This window comes from Amblyomma americanum, chromosome 1 (genome assembly GCF_052857255.1).
Source record: "Amblyomma americanum isolate KBUSLIRL-KWMA chromosome 1, ASM5285725v1, whole genome shotgun sequence".
In the NCBI taxonomy this organism is placed as follows: Eukaryota; Metazoa; Arthropoda; class Arachnida; order Ixodida; family Ixodidae; genus Amblyomma; species Amblyomma americanum.
This window is the reverse complement of record NC_135497.1, coordinates 356,550,867-356,575,917: the sequence shown is the minus strand read 5'-3', so window position 1 is coordinate 356,575,917 and position 25,051 is coordinate 356,550,867. Positions and strand designations below refer to the sequence as shown.

At 47.3% G+C, this 25,051-nt stretch overlaps 1 protein-coding gene across 1 annotated transcript; it reads right to left on the bottom strand.

Moving 5' to 3' along the window:
- Window positions 1–2,286: 2,286 nt before the first annotated feature.
- On the bottom strand, window positions 2,287–25,036 carry LOC144121774 (degenerin mec-4-like). The gene is made up of 12 exons (XM_077655169.1): window positions 24,878–25,036; window positions 22,402–22,544; window positions 21,249–21,361; window positions 20,798–20,958; window positions 19,212–19,310; window positions 17,170–17,284; window positions 9,797–9,869; window positions 9,190–9,235; window positions 6,979–6,998; window positions 5,091–5,163; window positions 3,939–4,060; window positions 2,287–2,457 (listed from the first exon to the last, which is right to left on the bottom strand). The coding sequence occupies exons 1-12, from the start codon at window positions 25,034–25,036 to the stop codon at window positions 2,403–2,405; spliced, it is 1,179 nt and encodes a 392-aa protein (XP_077511295.1). The 3' UTR covers window positions 2,287–2,402.
- Between the last annotated feature and the right edge of the window lie 15 nt (window positions 25,037–25,051).

Below are 25,051 nucleotides of genomic sequence, written 5' to 3'. Positions count from 1 at the left end.
GGATTCACCCCATGTCCTGGAAGGAGCGAAGTTACACTACCGCTGATAGAAGCGAAGCGCGACCTATGCTGCGATTTCCTTGCGGGTCTGGGCGACAGGCGAATCGCAAACATAGAGGTCTCTGATGACAAATTCATTGAGCTGACCATGCCACGTTCTAAGAGGCTCTCTAGACACGAGCAGTTAAAGCCTTTCGCGGAGGCTTGCACCCCATATGCGCAGACGGTCGACGTCTCCTTCGAGGAAGACGAGAGACACAACCGGAGAGCAGGACGAATGCGAGAATGCTGCACGCTGCAGAACGTATTGTTCACTTTGATGCCACCGGGCAACGGGCTCGATCCTGGTGGATAGCGACAAATGCATAATGAACACACAGCCTTAACCCACTCTGCCACTGCCAGGTTGCGATAGTCATAAAAATTCCTTGTGGCTCGAGCACACGATGAGGCAGTGAGTGAGAGTGGGGAACGCAAAGAGTTCACAGCTAAGAGACTCTGGAAGTGATCGGACAGTCTCATGCCAGTGTGCTAATTATGTTCTGTGTGAACTGTTTTCCGTTGCGGCGTATATGCCACTTCATGAGAACTGGAGTTGTATGTTTTCTTCATTCGATATTTAGTTCCAGTGTTGTTGCATGTATACTTTTTCTGATTTTAGCAGAGGGTTTCATTTGTGCTTGTCATCCTACAAATGAAATGTGTAAACTATGCTTGCGTCTGCATGCCTGAAGGTATCTTCCCTAGCATGTTTTTTTTTCATTGTTAGTAGGATGCAGAAGGCTATTTTTTTTTGTGCTGGTACAGCGGCCAGTGGGGGCCCGGACCCTTTTGCTTTCGCGCATTTTGTATGTTGCTGAAGGCCGGATTTTTTTGTTGTGCTATTGTGGGCTTCGGTATGTTGTTTGTACAGCAAGTGTCCCTCCAACATTCTTGGTGGGGAGGTGTTAAGTGGAAGCCCACAAGGCCGATGGGACCCCCCCCCCCCGCACCTGTTACCAGGAGCGGTCATGCCCGAGGGGGAATCGAGGAATGTACGTCGAGGCGTGACGCCCGCGCTTAGGGTGAAAGGCGGCACTAATCCTTTCTGTCCCGACGCGTGGCAACCGGTGCATCGAATGCGCATGCAGCTAGCTGCGCATTCCACTGGGCTCGCGACAGCCCACGGGGACAATTCCCCCCCCCCGCACCTGCTACCAGGAGCGATCATGCCTGGGGCGGGCCCTGGGCTCCGCCCACTAGTACATACGATGCAATTGCTTTGCTATTGGTCTAAATTGGGCGAGAGCTAGATTACTCAAGCTCCGCCCATTTATCGAAGGGGTTAAAACCCGCGGAAAACGACGACTTGGACGAGCGCGCCGAGTCTCAAGCTCGGCCGTTTTTAACAGCCTTTTTTTTAACAGCCTTTTTTTAAACTGCCCTTTTTTTAAACTGCCTTTTACTCACCTGTCTTTTTATGTCAGTGCCGTCTTTAATAAATAAGTTTTGCTTTGAGAAGCTGGAATTGCTGCCCCAACCGGCAACGTGTCGCCGGACGAAGACCTGAAGTACTCTTCGTACTGCTAACTGCCGTTCCCATCGGTAGGAGGGCAGAGGATAGTTTAACTACATACATCAGGCTTTTTTTGCTATTGTAATCCGGATCACTCGAGTTTGTTCGCTGCGCTTGCGCTGGGCGCTTCGTGCTGCTACAGCAAGCGGGGGAAATAAAATCCAGTGGCGCTGTGTAAGACGCACAGGCGGTGATTTATCTTCTCTACAGCGCATCCGACGGGAGACAGAAATAAAACAACGAGATGAGAAATAAATAAACAAGAAATACTCGGAGAGATTGCGCATACAGCCGGGCGCGGAAGCAATACTCGTTGAAAGCAAACCTCGCCTCGAATCGGGCGCAGCGCGCCACCTCGCTCATTTCCTCCTCTCGGTGGGCGCTTCAGACATTCCAGTGCTATAAAGACTACGTCTACGTCGGGCTAAGGCTACGTCATGCACTGGAGACGGAAGTAATGTGCGCTTCTTTCTTTCTTTCTTTCTTTCTTTCTTTCTTTCTTTCTTTCTTTCTTTCTTTCTTTCTTTCTTTCTTTCTTTCTTTCTTTCTTTCTATCTTTCTTTCTTTCTTTCTTTCTTTCTTTCTTTCTTTCTTTCTCTCTTTCTTTCTTTCTTTCAAATTGGAGTCGGGTTTCCTTTCGCTACTTATCTAACATCGACACGTAGTGGTGTGTGAATCAATCATCCGTTCACAATCCGCGACGAAACGGCTGCCGCCTTTGGAGGCCACGTTTCTGAGCGCGGGGTGGGATCGATGCATCCGTAGGTGTACTGTTTCGCTGCACCGAGAAAACAGCCTCGCGAGCAGCAGTCCACGCAGCCGCCTCGCGTCAGCCTGGGACGAATGCCTCAGAACCGCTGCTTCAGCCGGAACACCACCACGGCTTCATCGGCTGTCTTGACTCTGCGACAGGAAGACGGGCAAATAAGCGCACCTGCGGGCAGAGCGCACTTGAAGCTGCCGCGGGGTCGCAGAGGCTCCACGTGGTGTTTTTCTGCCTGCTTCAGTCTCCCTTTCCATCCGCTATTACTGAGCTTCAAATTTTACGAGCGTTTTAAATTAAAGCACTTAGTGGCAACTAACGGTGCTTTAACAAGTGGCATCACATACTGCCACATTGCACACATAAGAAGGAAAATAATGGTCTAAAGTAAACAGCATTTTTTTTTTGCGGGATATGCAGCAAGATAATGGGCAACTGCTTCATCACGTACGTGTTCTGAAGTTTAAGAACCATCCTGGTGGACAATATTAATCTGGAGCTTTCAAGATTTGCTGCATTGCCCAGAACAATACTAGGATGCATACATGTGGATGTAGACCTTTCCAATGAGGGCTTCCTGGGCGTCGCCACATTGATCGCCGGGCTGTTGTGTGCACCCCGCGTTAGTGCGGCGGTGGAAACGGCAGCGGAGCCGGTGTGCAACAGCCCGGAGAGGAGGCGTTTCGAGATCCTCTTCGCCCGATGAAAAGGTCTGTGAAACGCGCCAGCCGCCCCGTGTAAAATGAAAGCAAAAAAAAAAATTCCCAAAACAAGATCGCGCTGAAATTTGTCTCGTTGGTAAAGCGAGCATTTAGCAAAGTCTCTTAATTGTTGACCACAGGGCTGACAGTCAAGGACAGGCTGATTTGCATGGAATGGCGTAAAGTGTTCGTTAAACTATTATTCGCATTACCGTCGTAGCATCCTTCATTCTACCGGCTGCTACGCCACCACACGTTCCAAGGTAGCCTGCAATGGAACTGCGGTATTTCAATGGCCGAAATAGTGCAGGGATTCCATTGCAATTCCGTTCTAATGCTTCCGGTCTTCTTTGCTTCCCACAGAGACGCCACGCCACGCCTCCGCTATGTGCCAGTTACCGCGGCGGTCGACAAGAGTGGAAAATGGAATCAAAGAAGAAAAACATTGACAAGACGACCATGGAACCTGACGCGAGAAAGCTGCAGTTGGAATTACACTCGATGATTAATTTGATGCTTTTACTCTAATGAATGCTTTTACTGGATAGGGATGTGGATCGGGGGTGGGAGGGGAGTGGCTGGTGGGGATGCTTCTCGAGGGTGGAAGCTTCACGCTCGAGCCAACGACACTCGCCGGCATTTTTTGGAAGCGACACTACCGCTGCTATCGCACTAAGACAATATTTTTACTGTATTGGCTCTGGCCACACAAGCAAGGTGCACTAAGTCTGCTGGGAATATCCAGATTATGCCTGGACCTGCTCAACTCGGAAATGTGTAGGCTTCGAGGAGCAATGAAAGCCGCCGTCTCTGGTGCGACTACGCACAATAGAACGAGGCCCCTTAATTTAAAATTTGTAATGTGTTGTGGCCCCTCTACATTGTGTTGAACTGAAACGAAACACAATTTGCGCACTTACCTCTTCAGCCGTTTGGCAAAACCTTTAGCCATGTGCGCTTCAAGGTTAAGAAGCACTGAAAGCAGCGAGAATCCAAGCCAGATTCCTACGTATCCTCCGAAGTAGCCGAATGCTTCCACTATCTACAAATAGAAACAGATGAAAATGTCATTGGTTAGCCCACAGTATGTACAAAACATTCCCGTTTTTCAGTAAAACCTAGAATGGAAACTGAGCCACTTTTGTCATCCGTTAGCAAGAAAAAAGGGTCGTTTCAGGTCGCTAATGGCGTATAAACCAGCATAGTTTCTCTGTCTCCGTATGGCTGTATCTGCGTATAGTACGTATACAATGGACGTTCGTCTTCTTTCGTTCGAGTAACTGATTCAACATTACATTTAAGTTATGTTCAGTCATGCATAAATAAATGGAAGCGTTATATTAGAGCTTTCTTTTTACGTTGGAAACGTTTGTCTAGATTTGGTTGTTTATATAGTTAAGTGCTATGATTTTTATTGTGTCCTTTATTTGTGTTCTGGTAACATTTATTCTAACCGTGACAATGCGCCTGTCTTTCTCATATTGCCCCTCCTGTTTGAGCCATGGTAATGGCCTGCAGTACGTGCAATTAAATAATAAAAGTCCCAGAGGGTGGCGATGCATGGTGATGTGTGGTGATGCATTGTATCCGCAGTCATGCATGGTGCGTGTGGCAATGCATGACATGTGTGCTTTGTATGGTACGTGTGCTCGTGCATGACAGCTCACAACGAGGTTCTTATGCTAGCGCAAAGCTGTCACAGCTAATTGCAATGAGGTGTCCTCCAACTTTTGTTTTCTCTCTCTCTCTGTAGGGCCGAGGGGAGGGGGTGGGCGGCTGCTGGTGAAAATTAAGGTGCACACCTGGGAACAGCGTCGTCGAAATCTTGATCGATCGCTGGTTTCGGCATTAGTGCTGTATTTCCACCTGTTATTTCTGATGGCCAAAAAACGAACAGGCGAGTTTCCTCCTCCCAATAAGAAACCAGAGTTATACCGAGACGAAAAGCACAGACTGCGACGAAGCAAAGCAGGTAAAGAGGCAAATGCGCTCAGTGCATAGACTCGCATGCAGCGAGCTTCGGAGGAGGCTTACTTCGGCCGTATACTTAAGGCATTTTAAGTTGTTCTTACCGAAAGATTAGGTTGATACTGCAGAACACGTTGCGTGTCGGACGAAAACTTTATTATGAATGAGAACTTGTTCCTGCGATGAGAGGAGTAAAAGTCTATGTAAGCTAACCGCAAGACTGTAAAGGGCATGACAGATACCACAAATCGGTAAAAGGTGGGAATCAACGGAGTCTCCGAAGGCATTGTTCAAGTTCTCGCCTATACGATAAATGCAGCTTGCAGTTTCTCTAAAAGGACCGCACAGGATTCACCGTTGCATGTCCTTTCATTCGCATCCGTAATGCAAAATGGCTTTCGGAGTACTGAACATAGTTCCGGCCCCCTCTGTAAGTAAGGTGAAGTTTTGCCGCCTCCATCTCAAGGCACGCTAGCAGAGGGACATGAACTTGCGCAAGGTCAGATCGTCCGCATATTTCGTGCTTAGGACTTTGCAAGGAACCCGGTACAGGGGGAGGGGGGGAGACGATTCCCCCCCCCCGTCTCTAATTGCTTGCACTTGGATCAGATTTCTGACAATTGAAACACTTACGTTCTAGTTAAGTTCTAGTACTCTTTTAATGCAAAGTACAGTGAGGCTGAGCTACTTGGCTTCGTAGCCAGTTGTAAAGCATTTCGTATATGAGTAACCTAAACCAGTATTGTCCCAACAGAACTAGACTGACTCGTACACATGATCATGATTAGCAGAATTTAAACAAACTGCCAAACGTTTTAAATGCAATTGATCATTCCTCGTGCATAAAGCTTCCCTTTTAAATTCGTTTTATATTTCCGCGAATCTTTGTGCCGTTTGTTCGTTTGCACTCAAAACCGCCGGCACGCATCTTTATTATTTTGTTTTGTAATGCGAGGTGTGACCAGACTTATCTCCATTGATCGTGGCCGCATGCAAAGGCTTCCACATTGTTCCAGATTGTAGTAGTTGCTTTTGGTTCTTTATCTCGAATGTTCCTCGTCAGCTTTAAATTGAGCGCGGCCAAGAACTGCATGCATTCAGTTCGATGACCACTGAACACACTTGTGGCCAACGCCGCCACCGGGCCATTCAATTCTTAGTGGGCGGCGCGAGTCAGCCCCTTAAACAGTTTCTTTTGGAAGCCTTTTCGTTGTCTTCCTGAATGCTAGAGTGTCGTCACCCGAACGTGACAGTTTAGACCAACCTTTGAACATTGAAAAAATAAAAAATATATAGATAATGAAAATTATTACGTATATGAGCCTTAAATAAATAACAAAATAAGTATGAAGTCTTGGTCCCACATCTTTACCGCCTCCCCCACTCAAAAAAAAGTTCCGGAGTCCTTGGAACTTTGCTTAAACAGAGCCGTGTCGGCGCTGCGTGCATAGCTACTTTTGCGGAGAGCCCCGATCACGTGCATGCATAAGCGAATGGCGCATGTCACATTAACTCCCGCTTTGTTGCGATTTTCTTATAAGACACTGCAGTCTAAATTAACAAATATATTAGCCAGACGGTCTGCCTTCGCTCTTGACTGGTGAAGTCAGTGGGAGTCATGCACACAGAGAGTGTTTCACGTGTACGACGATGAGCATGACATTTCTTAGAACGCTTGGCTCACATTACCTGGAGGTTACCTTGTGAAAAAAGTGGGTGTGAGTAGTTGAGCACTGAAAGACAAATTATTCGCTGTAACCGGTGCACTTTTTAGATTTTGTGACCGCGCCAGGCGTATAGAAAGCATCTGAAAGCACGGATACTTCCAAGCGCTCTGGGATGCCCTGTAGATGCCGTCAGAGAAGAAAGTTGGAAAGGCTTAACGCCCGTCGAAAGTCTAACTTGCTGCTTAACGTTGCAAGTCAGAGCAATAGCTCACAGCCACAGAGAATTAATTATCACAGAAAATAATAGGAATTGACTCATACTTACATGTCTTTTCCAAAGTCAGACTGGGAGTGAAAGTATGAAGTAACACACGATTATATTTGTGCCGAGCTCGTACTAATCATTGCTTTATTCAAATGAGGCAAAGCGTATGGACTGTTTTCGAGTTTCTTTTTTATCTTTCTTATATTCAAATCAGAATAGCAATATGCGGACCTTGATTTGGCGCATTCCTTATTGCAGTTTTCAATTTTCTAACGTGCAAAAAAAAAGAATCATCTCGTTTTCTCTTTTCCTCGGGGCATACAGCTGGCACGAACATTTGCACCACATCCCCCCCGTCGCTCCGATGAGTGCGTCTTCATCCAGGACGACCAGTATCAAGCGACCACAGAGGACACTTTCTCAAGAGCGACCACTGCACGTTGCGCGTATAAGCTATAAATTCATTGGAGGGCCTCCTTTTTTAGCCAAGTTGAGCTAATTTGCTTAGCACACTTTGCCGTATCGTACTCAGTCCTCTTCATTTTTTGTGTGTTTTTAAATGCGGTTTTAGGCGCCCCTGTATTGTGCAAATGCCCCCTACGCTGCTAACAAAAAAAAAGAAACGCCCAAATGAGAGTAAATGGCTTCTCCTCTAGAGCACATTAAAAGGAGGTTTTATTTACTCTATATAAAAGGAGTATTTTTTATACTCACCCAAACAAGGGAGGTATTTAGGAGTACAAGGGAGTAAAATTTTACTACCCACAGAAACGGAACCCAAAAATGGCATCATGTTCATTTTTCCTCATTCAAACTCATTCTTACAGAATTGCCAGCGCCACAAACGGACAGGTAACTGCGGAGGCCACCGGCAACCCTGCTTGGGAAACTGTTCTGCCCTAATGTGACCCCGCGTCACGCGTTCTTTTCGCCTTCTGCAAGCCCAGCGGCGGCGTAGACGGAGGCACCAGGAGTCGTCTGCTTGTCGTCCACTTTTGCTTTACGAGCTCGTTTGGTTGCCTATGATCGTAGATTAAGCGATGTAACATTAGAATCACTGTTTCAACGCTGAAAAGGCGTCTTAGAGTAGTTTTCACGACGATTCACCACGATATAGTTGACTAAAAACCAGAGCAGAAAAAGTTTAAAATCAGAACACCCCCGAAGGTATTATGGTATGGCAGTGTTCTCTTTCATCTTCACTTCTTTAAACCTTGGTTTCTTAATATGACTGACGAAAAATGTAGCCGCATCAGCTCAACCAAGAGCTCGGAGTTGAAACTATGTTCTAGCACAGTTCCTTGCTGATGCAACACACTATAGCCTGCTGCAACGCACCCGCGAGAACCACACTGAAAAAAGCTGTGGGAACGAGGCCTAAGCGGGGGCTCTAACGGGGTGGCGACACTAACAAAGGAAGGTCAGGTATGCTCGGAGCGCTGGAGACTTCACAGGAGCAGTTCACTTATGTAGCGGAAAACGGCGACAAGCCGATATTGTGTACCGCGGCAGGCACCCGTGAAGGAGCAGAAGTGAGCAGAGGTCCAGCGACGATGGCAGCCAAGGGGTCGGCACTCACCGCCATTATCGCACGACTGACCAGAAGCAGACGAGACGCTATGTGGCAGTGCGGACGGCGCAAAGTGGCTTTTTTTTTTACTCCATTGGGGACTTGTGGAGCATTGAGACCAAGAAACTACATTTCAAAATGGAAGTTACAAGGAGGAGAATCCTTCTTTATGCTGCATTATTCAGTGCAGGAAGTAAAATAGGTCACTTTACACATTTTACTCCATATTGATAGAGTAAATGTTTCCACATATAAAGTTTAAAGGGCGACACCAACCATTTAAACTTCCAATTGGGAACAGCCTCCGGGGAGACAACGAGACGTATATACGTGAATTGAAAGTGGAGGCTAAGGGAACCTTGCGCAATGTGAGAGTATTTTAATATTGCTGTTCCAGCGCCGGCTATACTGTGCGAGCACGGGCACGGGTGAGAATTCGTGTGTGCGACGAGTGAAGCAGCAAAGCCACAAAAAAAGTGGCCTCGTGGGTCGCCGCGCAAGGCAAACTTCGGGTGTCCCTTCAGCAAGTGCCGCTGTAGAAACCACGCAAAGGGTGCAGTGGCTTCTCACTCATAAAACAAAGTAACCTACTTGTCAGGGACCGATTCGTAGCTTCACGAAAAACACTGTAGGCGCGTTAGTGTAAACAACAAACCCCTAAGGGTTGGTTTTGCAAGCAGTGGCGCCGTATTTGTACCTACCTTGTCTACCGCGAGGCTGCTCAACCTCACGTCGTACTTCGTTTCTCTCCAATTAAAATGACGACCGCAGAGTCCGTAGCCAGACATTAAGCGTGAAAAAGAAAAGAAGCGTATTATTGAGCAAATCTGATGCATTCAACAGAGAATATGTCCTTGTTCTCGACTGATTTATGTCGAAGGAAATAAAGATAGAGAAAAAACTGACGGGACGATAATGAAGCCTGATGCAAGAAATCTGCGATGCAGTTCGTTTGACTCTCGATGGTTGCTGTGATACTTTTACTCTAATTATATTTTTATACGGAGGGTGCAGGTGAGGTGGGGATATGGCCGAGGGTGGCGGTGGGTGTTAGGTGCTTCTTGAGGGTGAAGGCTTCACTCACTAGGCTTCACACGCAGAACATCAGAATTTTCATCAAGAGCCACTTTTACTGAAAAGATTGCGCCGAAACAAAGCAAAGGATAACACGCGAACATAAGAATTACCACCAAACCACAAGTTTTGCGCATAGAAAAAAGAAAACATGCGAGCCCTCAGCGCACATCCTCCTCTAACTTTTTTGCTCGTGTGCTGAAGGCGTGCGTGCTGAGAGTGCTTCGTACTCACTGGCAGGCTACGCGGCATTGGCTCAGGCAAAACTGGTAGGTCCCCAAGCTTTCAACTTTTCTCGTGCATATGTCTGAAACACGAAGAAGGCAGACATCCTCACTTGTGCGAGCTTTGCTTCTCAAATGGTGCAGTGATTATTATTATTGCTACTGTTAGTGCGATACCACTCAGAGTGGCCGTTCCCCGCATTTAGCCGTTGTGTGTTTGTGTGAATCTTTCTTTGTGGCAGGCTGGCCACTTGCCCACCGGTTTGTGGGCAACTTGCCTAGAGGTATGTGCGTATATATCGGGTGTTTTTTTTAGCTGTTTACAGATCATTTTTTTAAACCTTGAGAGAGATACGTCGGTGTGGTCTTTGCAGGTGAATTGTACAGCAAGGCGGATATTATGTACGTGATAGAGTTCAGTGATTAAACGAGTAGTTAACTAAAATTAACTAATCAGCTTTTTTTACTTTTGATTTCAGGGACCAACATTATACTAAGAAATTGAAGGCTGTCAACATCGAAGCTGCGTCCAGTTTTTAAATTTCTTTATAGGCAATGCATTTCGAAATATTTTAAGACAAAAATGCACAATTTTTAGCTCGTAAAGTTGGCTTCCCGCAATGCACATTTTTAAAATGGCGTCGCTGGGCGTAGTATTGTTGCGGAAATCCAGTTAACTGCTTCCACGGCATAAAATAGACAAACATCTTCCGTATTTGCTGTATTAAAAACGCGACAGACGCCATATTAAAAATTTCGTTGCGAAAAGCCAACTTTACGATCTAAAAAATGCATATTTTCCGCGTTAAATACTTCGAACTGTATGGCCGATAAAGAATATTTAGGAACAGGACATAGCTTTTATGTCCAAGGCCTTCAATTTCGTAATATAATGTTGGCCTCTAAAATAAAAAGTAATAAAGTTGAGTACTTAATTTTAATTAATCGTTTAATCACTAAGCTCTATCACGTACATGTCCGCCTTGCTGTGCAACCCAGCTATCCAGCTGCACAGACCACACCGACGTACATCTCGCAGGGTTTAAATTAACGATTCGTAAACAGTTCTCTCTCTCTCTCTCTCTCTCTCTCTCACACACACACACACACACACACACACACACACACACACACACACACACACACACACACACACACACACACACACACACACACACACACACACACACACACACACACACACACACACACACACACACACACACACACACACACACACACACACACACACACACACACACACACACACACACACACACACACACACACACACACACACACACACACACACACACACACACACACACACACACACACACACACACACACACACACACACACACACACACACACACACACACACACACACACACACACACACACACACACACACACACACACACACACACACACACACACACACACACACACACACACACACACACACACACACACACACACACACACACACACACACACACACACACACACACACACACACACACACACACACACACACACACACACACACACACACACACACACACACACACACACACACACACACACACACACACACACACACACACACACACACACACACACACACACACACACACACACACACACACACACACACACACACACACACACACACACACACACACACACACACACACACACACACACACACACACACACACACACACACACACACACACACACACACACACACACACACACACACACACACACACACACACACACACACACACACACACACACACACACACACACACACACACACACACACACACACACACACACACACACACACACACACACGCACGCGCACGCGCACGCGCACGCGCACGCACACAAACACACGCACGCACGCACACACGCACGCATGCACGCGCGCACACGCACACACACACACACACACCGAACATCGGAACCAAAGCGAAAACCGAAGTGATAGCGCACCTAAATCGCATCTAGCCTAACTACCAAACTCGACCGTCGTTTTTTGTTTTTATTATTGCGCTAAATAAGCACTGATTTATTGTTTAAAAGCGCAAAAGGCGCAAACAGCGGCAAGAACCCCAGGCTAGTAAGTTCTTCCGAAAGAGACGCCTCACCCGTCTGCTTGACGCGCGAAAGCATAGGGCGTATCACGTAACGTCTAGCGCATATTTTTGTTCAAAAGGCGACACGGTGCAGGCGCCGTTGTCCTAACAACCACTGGAGAGCCCGTCTGTATACATGCGCGCAGCAGTAGTGTCTGGGCACACAGCAAGCACGCCATAGCCTCTCGCAGCGCATTCTCGCTGTCATTCAAGCGCGCTCTCGGGGATTTTGGGTTGTAGAGAGACTGTCTGGACGTTTTCGATTTTCTTCCTTTTTGTTGGAGAGCGGCTACCGCAGCCAACGACACCACTGCTCACAATGTTTTCGGGAAACGTTTTCGTAGCGACATGGCGTTCTCTGCGAGAGGCAGTCCCTGCACATCGCTGAAACAAAGAGCAACGAAATTGCACTGCCGACGTAAATGCTACAACTAGCGGTCAATCCTCACGTCTGTCAAGATAAAGAAAAAAAGAAATAAAATGTATCGTGTGCTCCACTGCATAATTTCCGACCACCTATGGAAATTAGTCAGCAAGTGAAGCTGGCACGGCGAACCAAGCTCTCGAAATTCCAGCCCCAACGCATTGTGAATTGGCTGGTCAGAGCTTGGAAGAAAATATTTTCTGGCTTTGTACTGAATTTGCCGCATCTTCAAAGGGCACTCGACGCTCATCAGTGCTTGTGGAACTGTTTTGATCCGATAGCATTAGGGAGCCATGAGGGCGAAAACTGTCCGGCGGCGTCTGTGTGAAGCTTCCACCTACCAGGTGGTGTTTAGGGGAATTTGCCCCTCTCTGCCTGCCACCTGTCCACCATTTCCTTCTCCCCTGCCCCTCTCCAATTGTCAGGGAGAGGAAGAAGACATCGAACAAAGAATGACTCAGCAAAGATGAAAATAGCTAAGGATAAAATGACTCGGGCAAAAGCAAGCCTACACGAAGAATAAAGCAAGCGTGAGGCTTGCAGGAGCTACAGTCCTTGTCGCATTGCTCGGGAAGAGCCACCTCAGCCTCACAATCCCCAACGGTGGCTATGTTTGAAACAGCCACCTGCCAGTGCAGTAGCGCATCCCTTAACCGCTGCGCCACTGCGTCGGTAGTGATATGAGGAATGTAAGTGATCTATGAATGTGGTGCATTTTTCGTTACGCAGTCGGAATTTAAATAGAAGCAGAATTGGAATAGATTGGGGAGTGAAAGACTATAGACTCAGAATCGGAATAGAATCAGAACTGGAATAGAATCAGAACTGGAATAGATAGGGGAGTGAAAGGAGAATGGCATCGCATTTCCTCCGCGTCAATCCAATTGATCGCCCCTATTTTTTTTCTTTCATCGACGCACAAGGCTCCTGGTCGCCGACCACTTCCACCGCACCATTCACATTGACATAGGTATAAGACAACCTGGCAATGAGTTCAAATGGCCTCTAGCATTGCGGATGTAGCGCATGAGCGGTCATGCATCGTCTACTGTGTACAAAAAGAAGTTTCGGCACATTTTAAGCCGTGTGCTTAGACGGTGCGAGGCGTCAACACTCTTTCGACTGCTTTCTACACAGGTTCCTCATTCTTCGCGGGGTCGTCCATGACATTCAAAAATGGAGCCGTTATCCAGCGGATAGCCGGTTACCCAACAGAGGCCGCGTTGCCAGCGTGCGCTGCCGAGGCTAGCATAAAGATAAAATGTGCCTTTTTTAGAACGAAAACTTAAGAGCTCGTCAGTTCTGAAGGGCACACTGCAGTTTTTCTCTTCTTTGACGCAGGGGACAACCGCCCCTGGCAACACACACCTTCACTGCTATGCATGACAGATAGTTCAAACGTCTAGCACGCCAACTCTTATGACCAGGTCACTTCAATTAAAAACAGCAGCAGAGAGAAACGAAGACCAAAAAGTAGCACACACACGACGAGCACGATTCTGCACGGGCAACTGAAGACTAATGAGAAAAGCCGCATATTCATACTGAGGAACTGCCAGCATTTTGAATGATTTATGATCAGCATCGGCATGCGTCGCCACGCAGGAAATTCCTTTCTTTCTTCGTTGGCCAACCGATGGAGAACTGACGCATTGCTCTCCAGAATTACGAATGGCCCCGGCTTCCAAGATTTTTCGAGTCAGCTTGTCTGTGTTCTTTTCAGTTCCTGCACGTGGTGAAGGTAGGCAGAACTTGATTGATTTTCGCATATCCCACATTCCCTGAAGGCATCGCAAGGTTGATGCCGGACTTCCGGCCATAGCCGTTGCGTGCTCTCTGATTCTGTCGTTTAAACATCTCCCCGTCTGCCTTAAGTAATGCTTTCCACAGAATAAAGAGATCCGATAAACAATGCCTTGAATGCACTCAGAGTACTTCGTACGGTGTCCGATTTGACACAGGGATTTGTTATCCGGTCCATTAAGCTGCGCACACATGTTTTTCGCCTTGCTGGGTGCTGTAGAAATGATCTGGATGCCATGCCTCTTCCCGATATTCTTGAGGTTATGGATCAGCCCATGGGCATAGGGAACCACGAAAAACTTCTTTGCGTGGTTTCCTCTGGTGCTCTCTCCCCCTCTCTGCCACGCCTGTTCAGCAGCACGAGGCTTTCTGCTATGCTGCACAGCATTGTCATAGGGAACCCCGCTTCCTGAAGCCGTGATTTGCCGCTGAAGGTGCTGGCCCACCTGATGTGGACATTACTTGTTTAGAGCAGACTGCAACGCCGCCGTCGCGTTTCCTCTTTTCAACGTATTGGAGTGACTTGACTTGAAAGGGAGAAACTGCTTATTTGCTCGAGGCTCGAGCATAGGTGCCCCGGGGAGAATACAAGGCGTAGGTCAAGGAAGCGCAAGGAGCTGTGCTTTGGAAGCTCCCATGTGAATTTGAGCCCTGGGTAGCTACGTTGAAAGGTGGTCAGTGCGATGTCTTTTAGCGTTTCCGTTTCATTTTCCTTCTCCACTGCGCATAGTACCATGTAGTCGTCGACGTGCAGGACAATCCTCACGGTACGTCTGTCTTTCAGAGAAAGGATGAGAGGGTGACAGACGCATCGTGAGGACACAGAAGAATTCAGAAAGTCTTCCCTTAAACACCTGGTATAGTAGTCCTTCACTTTTCCTCTTTTCCCCCTCAATAGCGGCATACCGCTGCATATCAGGTCTAGCGCAGAACACTGAACGTATATTGCGCAACGTGACAAGTGCAAACAAAGTACATGTTTCAATCGGACTCTTTCCAAATGGTGAGGCAAACATATCACAGAGCCAGAGATGTGAACATGCGCAATCATGTTGTATTAAGAGCGCAAGTACTCATTAGAATCCACCCAAGGGCAGCGGTACGGCTGCAAAGTAAAGCTATACAGCTTTCACAGAAGCTTCGCAGCTGAATAAAAATTTGTGCTTATCTGGAGTTCAAACCCGGGTTCACACTTCCTCCCGGGGTAGTCACTTTATCAACTGAGCTAACTAGGAGGGCTAGCAGATAGCACGATAAGGCCGAATAGATCAACAACGCAAAGTAGGAACGGTGTTAGTCCCTTAAACACCATGGACGTAATATTTTTCTTGTTTATGCTCTCCTTCTCCGTCCTGTGTCTCTTTTTTTTCGCCCTTGCGACAAATACTCTAAAACTATCGGGTACGTGCCTCCATCACCAGGAGCCACTGTGCCCTTTGAATCTACGGGCTGATTCCATGTTATCTCATCCTGGAACAAGTGCTTTGCCCCACAAAGACTACAAATGCAGAAAAACCAGCTTTACTCGTTAAGCTGTCTGTTAAAGGGCAACTGCACTACTTTATAAAAATTCTGCAACATTCATGGATTCGAATCTATATAGGCTGCAGGCAAATCATGCTAAGCTTTTTTTGCTCTAGCCTTTAAGATAATCACGTAATCGACAATTAACTTTCGGGTTTCTCCTCACTGCACCGGAGGAGTGCATAGAAATTCGTTCTGACTTCACGGACGGTAAGATTTCAATTTTTAGCTGTCGGCAACCGCACCTTGCAATGCGTCGTTGGTTACTACGAAACAACGATCGGTGGGCTTTGCCTTCGGTGGCGTTGATTTTCGTCATTCAAAGCAAGCGTTGATGCGTTGGAAATGTACCGATACCGTAGACCGCGTCATCATGTACCTCCCAGTTGGCGCTGCGATGAATCTTCAAGGCCATAGCGATTTCAAACGGATTTTAAGTCACCACATCAAATGCTAGCCCAAAAGAACTTCGCATGCTTAACCTGCAAGTTTCACACATTCGACCCCTTAAAGCTCGATGAATTTAAAACCTGTGCAGTTGCCCTTTAAAGGAGTGGAGACACCAAATTTTGAGGAATGTTTTTTTGCTCTGGAATGATGCGTACGACATTAGTAAACATGCATCACCACGTGGAATTCGTCAGGGCTTAACAAATAATTCTTAATATGATTTTTTTTCCTCTGTAGTTTCAGTTTCGTTTTCAGTTGTCAGATAGTGGTTGCGACGCCACAAGTGAGTATGAGATCACGTGAGGCGTAAAAAACTGCAATATTAACGCTGCTTTGTGGCTTCAAAACTCTTATGCCAAACTGCTCCAGAAGCCGGAATGACAGCAAGTGATTAAATAGCTATTATACTGCAGCTTTTGTATGCTTCACGTGATCTGGTACTCACTTGTGGCATCGCAATTGTCTTCCAACTGCTGAAACTGAAACAAAAAAAAACATTCTGAGCGTAGGCGGATTTCACGCCGTGATTCATGTTTACGATTGTATTACGCATGATTCCAGAGCAAAAATGCACAACAAAAATGTTGGTGCCTCTATCCCTTTAAACGTACACCAGAAGTCACGCTAAATTGAGCAATTAGGGTCACTAGATTCCAAGTATGTCATTTTTATCGCGAGCAGCGCTTGCATAAGCCAGAAAACTACATAAAACCGAAAGACGAGCGACACCGCTCTGCGATTCTGGTAACGACGCCCCGTCAAGTAGATTCGCACCCTGAGATCGCCCCCAAACAATGTGAATCACAATGGCCCTTATAATACGGCGACTCTCTTTGTTCAGCCCAAATTAATACAATTTTATTACCCAATGAGCTGATGGGTTCGGTGGACGATATCAACCAACCATAAGAGGGAGGTGTTCCTTGCAGCCAATGACGATTAGCGAAAGGAATGCAAATACATCGAATGCAATCCTCATATGTTATTTCGGCCCAACATGCAAATCCGGCAGAAATGTAGAGCACTCCATACCGTCCCTGATGATGTCGCAGACCTGGCCTCCAAATGTTGCAGCAAACTCGTGGTGCGTGCGAACGCACTGACAGTGCTTCATCTCCAGCGACATCTCGCAGTTTTGGACACATATCTGGACGGAAAAATGCATAAAACATTGATAAAGGTCACAACCACTGAGACGATGTGAAGAATGCATAAAAATTCAGAAGCAGCGCGCGCATGCGACATGCATGATGAGATGCGCAATCGGGCTGTGCGAAATATGCACGCCGGGAAACGAATGCGGGTCAGACACCGGCCAAAACGAACTCATAAGCGTGGTTTGTCTCATGGCCTTTCTCATGTCTAATGAAACGCCGATAGCTTACTTGTTCAGCACTGCACAACCCTATACAGACGTGTAGCAGTTTCGGCCTGCATTTGGTCACTTTACTGCAACCGCTAAGTTTCATGGCTGGTCAAGTTCATGATCGGGCAGTAACTGCGAATGTCTACTCGGCCAAATGCGTAAGGCGTCCGCTGTTACGGTATCATGGTAAAAAGTGCGCCTCGGTACACCGTCGTCGCCTCTGGTGAATATCGAAAACGCGCAGTTGTGGCCTCGGTTTTCTGTTAACGGTAAGGGTTGCTATACTAAAGGTTTTTTTATAGACGGTATGACGCTGGAGCTAGCGAAGAATCAGCTCTGCACTGGTGATGTCAGCTGCGCCGCAACGCAGTGGAATATCTCACGCCATCGGAATCATGTGATAGCCGTTCGGTGAATAACGTTACCAGAGTATCGGGGAAAACAGTCGCACAACTCATCTCCCTGCGGGAGAATAAGCGAGGACACTCAACTGAATGTCTTCGAAGCGACCTCTATGCTGTGGAACTACGAACGTGTAGCGTGGTGAAAGTTAAAGCAAGCGCTTTTATCCTACAGTGCTGCATACAGCTAAAAGCGCTGCACAATTTACGTAAGACAGAATATATAGTGTCGTCAGAGAGCTAAATGCGCTCTGTTGGTCACAGCTCTCGCTACTGCCGCTCAGATATGGCATAATTGCAGCACTTGCTTGTGCTGCAATGCTGCCACATGGGTGTACGAACACATTTGCGTGCTCATGTACAACAGAGACCCCCAATTGCACAATATGGAAAACTTCGATATGCATCTTTGATTGTTCCCTTTTACACATTTTTTTGAGCAAGAACATAATGCGACGGTAACTGCTGCACCAACGTAAGACACTCAGAAGATAGTAATAATCAGAATCAGTCCTTGTTTGATAATATTTAACATACGTACAGTATATCATACAGAAGGAGGTCCCGAAGTCAAAGACTGTAATGGGACCTCCTAATCAAATATACCGTGTAAAACATTTACCTGCTGCGACAGATCAGACGAATATGAGAAACTGAATATATACATATGGGGTACAACATAAAGGAGATACATAGGAGATAAATAAACACTATTAAAAAGCTATTAAAAAAGACCAGCGAAACATACTAAATTATATATCATACTGAATTATAACAAGGGTTAGGAAGCAGTGGAAAATACATGTAAGAAGAAAAGGAATCGAATTCATCGCAATGAGGGCTCTTAGCCAAGAATTGCTCGCTTAAAGTGTGCTTTAAAGTTGAAGATTGAATTACCATTCTTTAGTTTTAATGGTATAGTGTTCCCGACAGCAACTAACGAGAAATGAATTGCCTGTTTCCCGTAATTGGTGCGTACTTTAGGCAGGACAATATTGTTATTGAGTGCAAACCGGGTTATGTTGTCGTTTACAAGTTAACACTGTGGTATGAGAGGAAGAGAAATTATATTGTTGACAAGTTTGTACATGAGAATGCCAAGAGAGTATCTAACCATTTTAAAGCGTTTCGAATAGTACTCGGGGACAGTCTGTCAAACTGAGCTACTTGCAGAATACCAGTTCGCCGGCGAGAAGTCAGAATTTTTGTGGCCAACGTAAGCAGTGGTATTCAACTTGTGTGTTGAACACCGCTGCTCACCTCACCCCCCTTAAGAAAAAAAAAGGAAACTACACGAGTGGTCTTACGTCCTGAGTGTAGTATCCGAAATATTTCTTCTGATTTCCTCTGGAGATGTAGTCTATGCAGTTCGACTTGTAAGGGGCCGGCAAACGCTCCACTTTTTCCTGTGTGTGGCAAAATGCAGAGAGCGGCAACGGATGACTGAGTGAACCGTCCCTCGCCTTATGCACATATCACTGCCGAACCACACGCCGCTCAGTGTAGAAACCGAGGATGCCACGAAGGTATATGTGGCGGCCTGCGCTGAAATTAAGTTCAGTTTAATGATCTGCGTTAGAAATGTTGATTTCATATAGCTCCGAATGTTTTAATGACATGAACATATGAGGAAGAGGTTGGTGCTCGAAAGTGGCGCTGGCTTCTGCTTTCCAGAGAAAACAATAAAATCGCTGGAAGACTGGCGCAGTAAACATACGGAAGACGCACAGTTAAATACCACATGACGCAATGCAATACAATTTGATGCACAGCACAGGACGCCAGCAATATTAAGAAAAAATTTTAGACGCGGGACCCTAAACGCCAGAGCGCAGACCGGCAAGGGGTGACAAAAAAAAGGGGGGGGGGGTCAACGCTATTTTACAAAACAGCTATGCAACACGTATACTGATGGGCGAAAACATCTACGTCTTCCGAAGCAGAAATTGACGAATAAAAACGGTGAGATGAATGAAAAATGAGCACGTACGCTTGGCACCTCTCGCAACGCACGACAGTCAGAAGCGCCGAAACCGCTCCATTCGTGCTGAGGGCAAACACATTTGAACCCTGATTAGCTTAAGTTGCCCGCTTTTCGTCCATTGTAAGTCTTACGAGAAATGACAAAAGGCACCTCACGCGTACAGCTTGTCTGGACCGGCGTGTGTAATAAAACAGCAGCATGCGCGCACGCACAAGTTGCAAAAGTTCGTTCGGCTTCTGTTCGGATGGTGAAGAAAGTTGTCTCTCATGCCACGCTCGAAGGCCGCTCAGCTGAAGGGACTATAAAGAGCTAGCTATACCTGCAACTGTTTCATGAAAGCTCACCAACACCACAACGGCCTGAAATAGCGTTCCCGCATCGCTGCATCTCGTTTAGGTCGACAGCTATCGGGGTGGAAATTTGCGACCAACAACACGGCCTTTCGCGTTGGTACTTTTAAACTAATCTGTGACGAAACAACTTAAATGGAACTCTGAGGAGAAACTGAAGGTGGCCTGAAACAATGAATTACCGCATCCTAATGAGAAACGAGGACCTGTTCACAGAAAACGGAGCTTTTGTAAGCCAGAATAGGCCAAAAAACTAAATTCAGGTGTCGCCATAATCGGCCGATTTCGCAAGTTAACTGCGATGCGTCGACGCAGTTTTTTTTTTTGAGGGATTGGGGGGGGGGGGGGGGGGCGTGGATCCAAGAGACTAGACCACGCCTCTAAGACCGACATTCTTTTCAAAACGGAGTCATTTCCGGTGTACACGTGATGAGTTTGAATTGAGTGGCGGGCAAATTTTCATATGCAGTTTTCTCAGCAACAGACGCGTCTTTTGCTGCCGTTAAAACATCGCAGAGGGAGATGGCGTTGTCCTCCCATGCCTCATTCAGTACTGTACCTGCGAGACGGCTATGGTGTACGTCATGCCCGGCTGTATCATGACCGAGGAGAGCTTGTCGGGCGGGCACGAGTACGGGCTGTGCACCACCAGCGGCAGCGCGTCGGGCTCGTGCAGCGCCACCGTCGCGTTGCGCTCCCAGAAGGCGCGCAGCACCAGCTCTGCGACGTCAAGGCGCACAGCGGAACGACCGTCGGATCATGCGGCATTCGACAAGCAGTGCTTGCCCGCTTTATACAGCCTTCCTGCCCTAGCTCTTAATGAGGCTTCCGAAGTAGGCATGGATACTGCAGCGTAGCGAAGGGGTGAGGAGTAGTTTAGACACTAGAGCAACATAGATGGTAGAAACGAGATAGTAAGAAAAGTCGTTACCCGACTGTGCCATACAAAACGGTGCTTTCCTGCGAGCAGGCATGCAGACGCTTCGAAAGGCGTAAAGCAAGGTGCTGACCGTAGTTCCATGGAGATTCACACCGCTGCACCGGGTGCTGAGAGTTGGTCCACTGGTAGGCGTCGATGGTGTAGCACATTTCATTCGGGTGCCTGTAGTAAGTCAGCCGAATGCTGGCGGCCCCGGAGGTTTGAAGGGAGAGAGAAAAAAAATTAAATATGGTCCAGATCTTTCATTCGTTCCCGCCCGGAGCTGCTTCGCGAGAGCAGAGGCTGACATTTCCCTTTAGCTCGAGCGAACTATGTGGCCGTGCGCTGTTCCAAGAAGAAAGGAGACACCTTGGAACGTGAATACACAGCTCTTTAGCTCATGCACCATCAATCACACGCTCTTAACACTCACTTAACGAGAACTCTACACGCTTCTCAAGTTTCAGTGAACCGGTGACGCTAAGATACGGGATAGCGCGCTGATGGTGCGTTAACAAGCAAGAAAAGAAGCCCTCGCTCTCACTTAATTTTCCACAAAGTATGCTGTACAACTCGCGCTCCCTGTTCTTGGCACGCATTTTACTGCGTTAACATGTATGGTTCTCGTTCACTAAAAATCCGTCCAGGGTTGTGTGGGTGGAGGGCGGAGCGAAGCGCTGTGAGAGGGAAAAGCGAGAAAAGCGAAGAAATGAAACTCCTATTTGCCTCCTATCGCCTTTGTCAATTGTCTACCAGGCTACTATAGGTGGATACCTTGTATGTTCAAGTAGAGTCCCTGGGCAGGTGCGGGATCAGGAGGAGGAGGAGGGGAGGAAAGAGTACAAGAGTCCCGTGAAAAAAAAGTGCTTCCTTCGCTACGGCTCGTTGCTGACCTGCCGAGACCGAAGCACTCCAGGAGGGAGGCACAGAAAATAGGGGAGGTAATGACAGGCTTACCAGTGCATATGATGTGTTCATGGCATGCTGAAATGCGAACAATGAGCGCACAGACATTCTGCGTGACCCGGTAAAAAGCCAGGCTCAAAACGAGGATCCCTGTTCTATGAATTGATCTAGTTTTGACTGTCGCCCTGTGTGTAATTGTCGCCCGCGGGTTGCACAGTGCGTGTGCAAAGATAGACGTACTCTTCTGTTCGCATTCCACTTCATAAGAATCGACAGTTGGGCAAGTTGGTGCATCGCAGCGTTTCCCAACGGTGTCACTCGGAGGAGCGTATACTCACGCGGCGTTGCACGCGAAAGAAGCGCATTCGGTGACCTTTGACCGCATGTGGCACAGGAACAGCTCATCCGGAAGGTGGGCCACCTTCAGTCGAGCCTCCACCTCCTTTCGCAGGAAGTGCCACCGCTCGGGATCCAGCAGCGTCTGCGGCATTCATATCGGTGCGAAAGCACTGTTCCGATGGGTAAACACGGAGCAAGGTCTTGCTTTGTTGTGGGTTTGAGCCATTACTGCCGACGGTGCCGCCATCGCACAACATCATTTACAACACAGAGGCGTTATTTTACTGTCAGATTAGATGACGTTCTACCTGCAGCTACTATCTGCTTCGAAGTTCATTTATGCAGGGGGAAAATCGTGCGGACTTGTGTTGCGCATGTATCCGTCAGCATTCACGCGATTGGAGAGCGCGCATTGGACGCTCAACTATAAGCTTCGTATTTAGATTTGCCGAGTTGCTTTGCAGGGGATTACCTGCTATAGGTGAATTCAGTTACTGGAAAAGTGTGCGATCGCGGCGAGTATACCGGCCACGTCATCGCCTGATTTGCTGGTGCGTCAGCAAATCAGGGGCCAAATGTAAAACCACCTCAAATCATAATTAAGCGTGAGATATCTCGCGTTATCATCGTCGTATAACATAGCGTAAGCTAAGCCAATTACACAGCGTTGCAACGTGCCAACAGCTTTCAGTATTCAGTTGTGTACCAACAAATGATGAAGCCGGGTATAGCTTTCCCAGGCCTGCGGGCCACAAGCCCAATCACGCTCCTCCATTCACAGCTTCGTCCACGTCGGTTTGCTTGCTCCTTTCTGTATTCTCTTCTTAACCTTTCTGCTGCAACTACCATGATGTATGAATTAACTACCTCAGTTCAGCACTATTTTACCGCTCCGTTGACTTGTGGCCGGAAACCATGCACATATATGAGAGGGCGATATATATGCAAGGCTCCACAATGCAGCATCCACACTTTTAGGTGGTATATATAGTGAGTCTCGGAATTTTCTCAGTCATGTGTTCAAGACTGCGCACCGTTTCTTCCTCGACACCTATCTCTTTATAGCAAGTATTTTCATTTCACAGCCCTTCCTTCCAAAACCTTGCGTACAGTCCGCGTTATTCTACAAAAATTGCCTCCGACAACAGCGGCAGCGCCGTGACGACACTAATCCCTGTGGAATGCTACATTGATATTAGGATAGGCTACCTTTACCAGGTGAGAAGTTTCATTTTCAGCTAACACTTTGACGCATGTACATGGCGAAAATTCGGTTAGCTGTGCTAGCGCTCGCGTGTAGTAATGCGCATGACTTCAGTCACACTCACCTCTTCTTCGCCAGCACACTGACTGACGTAATGGCGACAGAGCTTGGAAATGTCGATCCTGCAAATAAGTATACAGTTACTCAGTCGCATCATGAAAATTTCGCATGCTAAAAAACCTCACGCTCTTTTTATCTGTGGCGTCAGTTGTCACCCGACTTAGCAGAAATGCAACAGCTGTTGTGTTTTCATTTACGCTCGATTACAAAAGGTCAGGGCGCTCTCGTTCCAAGGATAAAAATCCGACTTGAAAGTCTAGTAACCTTTTCGCGCTATAACTGGAACAGAATGCGCCATTTATTTCCTTGCCAAGCTCAGACAATGCGTTGCACAGAGAAAGTCGTGTAATGCAGTGTAAGGCTGCTAACACACTTCTATCCCTCCGACTCCATTCTTGTCTACCGAAAAATGTAAAGCCTCCGTCCGCTTATGCTCACAGTGCCTTTTTGTGACGCACTTGCTTGCGGATTAGACATGCCAAGAACAACAAAAATGGAAGTTCCTAGGGAAAGGCCAATTGAACGCACGACCGCTCAATGGATCTGCAGAGATCCCAAGAATCACGGCAATGGTACTCCGAACATTCCGTCCTAGGGCCATTCACTATCGCGCATTCTAAATCGCGGCTCAAATGTATCCATCCAACCCTGAGCGCATCTTTTCGCAAAGGACAGCTCCGTGGGGTCAGGCACGCATGCGCACCTTGGCGCGCATGGGTGTCCTCCTGGGGAAGCCTCCAGAAGGATAGAGAAAAGCCGAATGTTTTAGCACTCTGTTACGGCCCGTGTCTGGAGCTTTCCACATGTGTACCATCGGGGAGAAAAGTATCCTGGGCGATCGAATAGCAATCTGGGAATGCTGCAGCGATGCGTGCGAACGATCGCCTGGGTTTACTCCAGTGCAAGTAAAAGAAGCCAAGTCCAGCGTTCGCCTCCTCAAGCAGAGTTTCCAAGCACACCTGCCAATAACAAAGTTTATACTAACTGGTTGCCTCTAGCGCGAATTGGAGACTTTTGTCTCCGATAGTACGTGCACATCTAGAACCGGCTAGGAAAGCTACGCAAAAACATCCTAATGACGTTATAGTGTCCCTTTGGGGAAGTTGCCAAGCCGGGTACATCGTACGCACGGACCATCGATGCAGACACACAGTGGCAGCCGGGAAGAGTAGATTCTTGCGGACGTCTTCGACCAGTGTCACTGAGAATGGATACTCGAAGAAGAGAGACAGCATGGAGCTGGTCTGATAGAGGAAGCCGACCAGGCAGCCGGTCCATATGAACACGCGCAGGCAGATGGACGCCGACATCATCGCATCGAAACT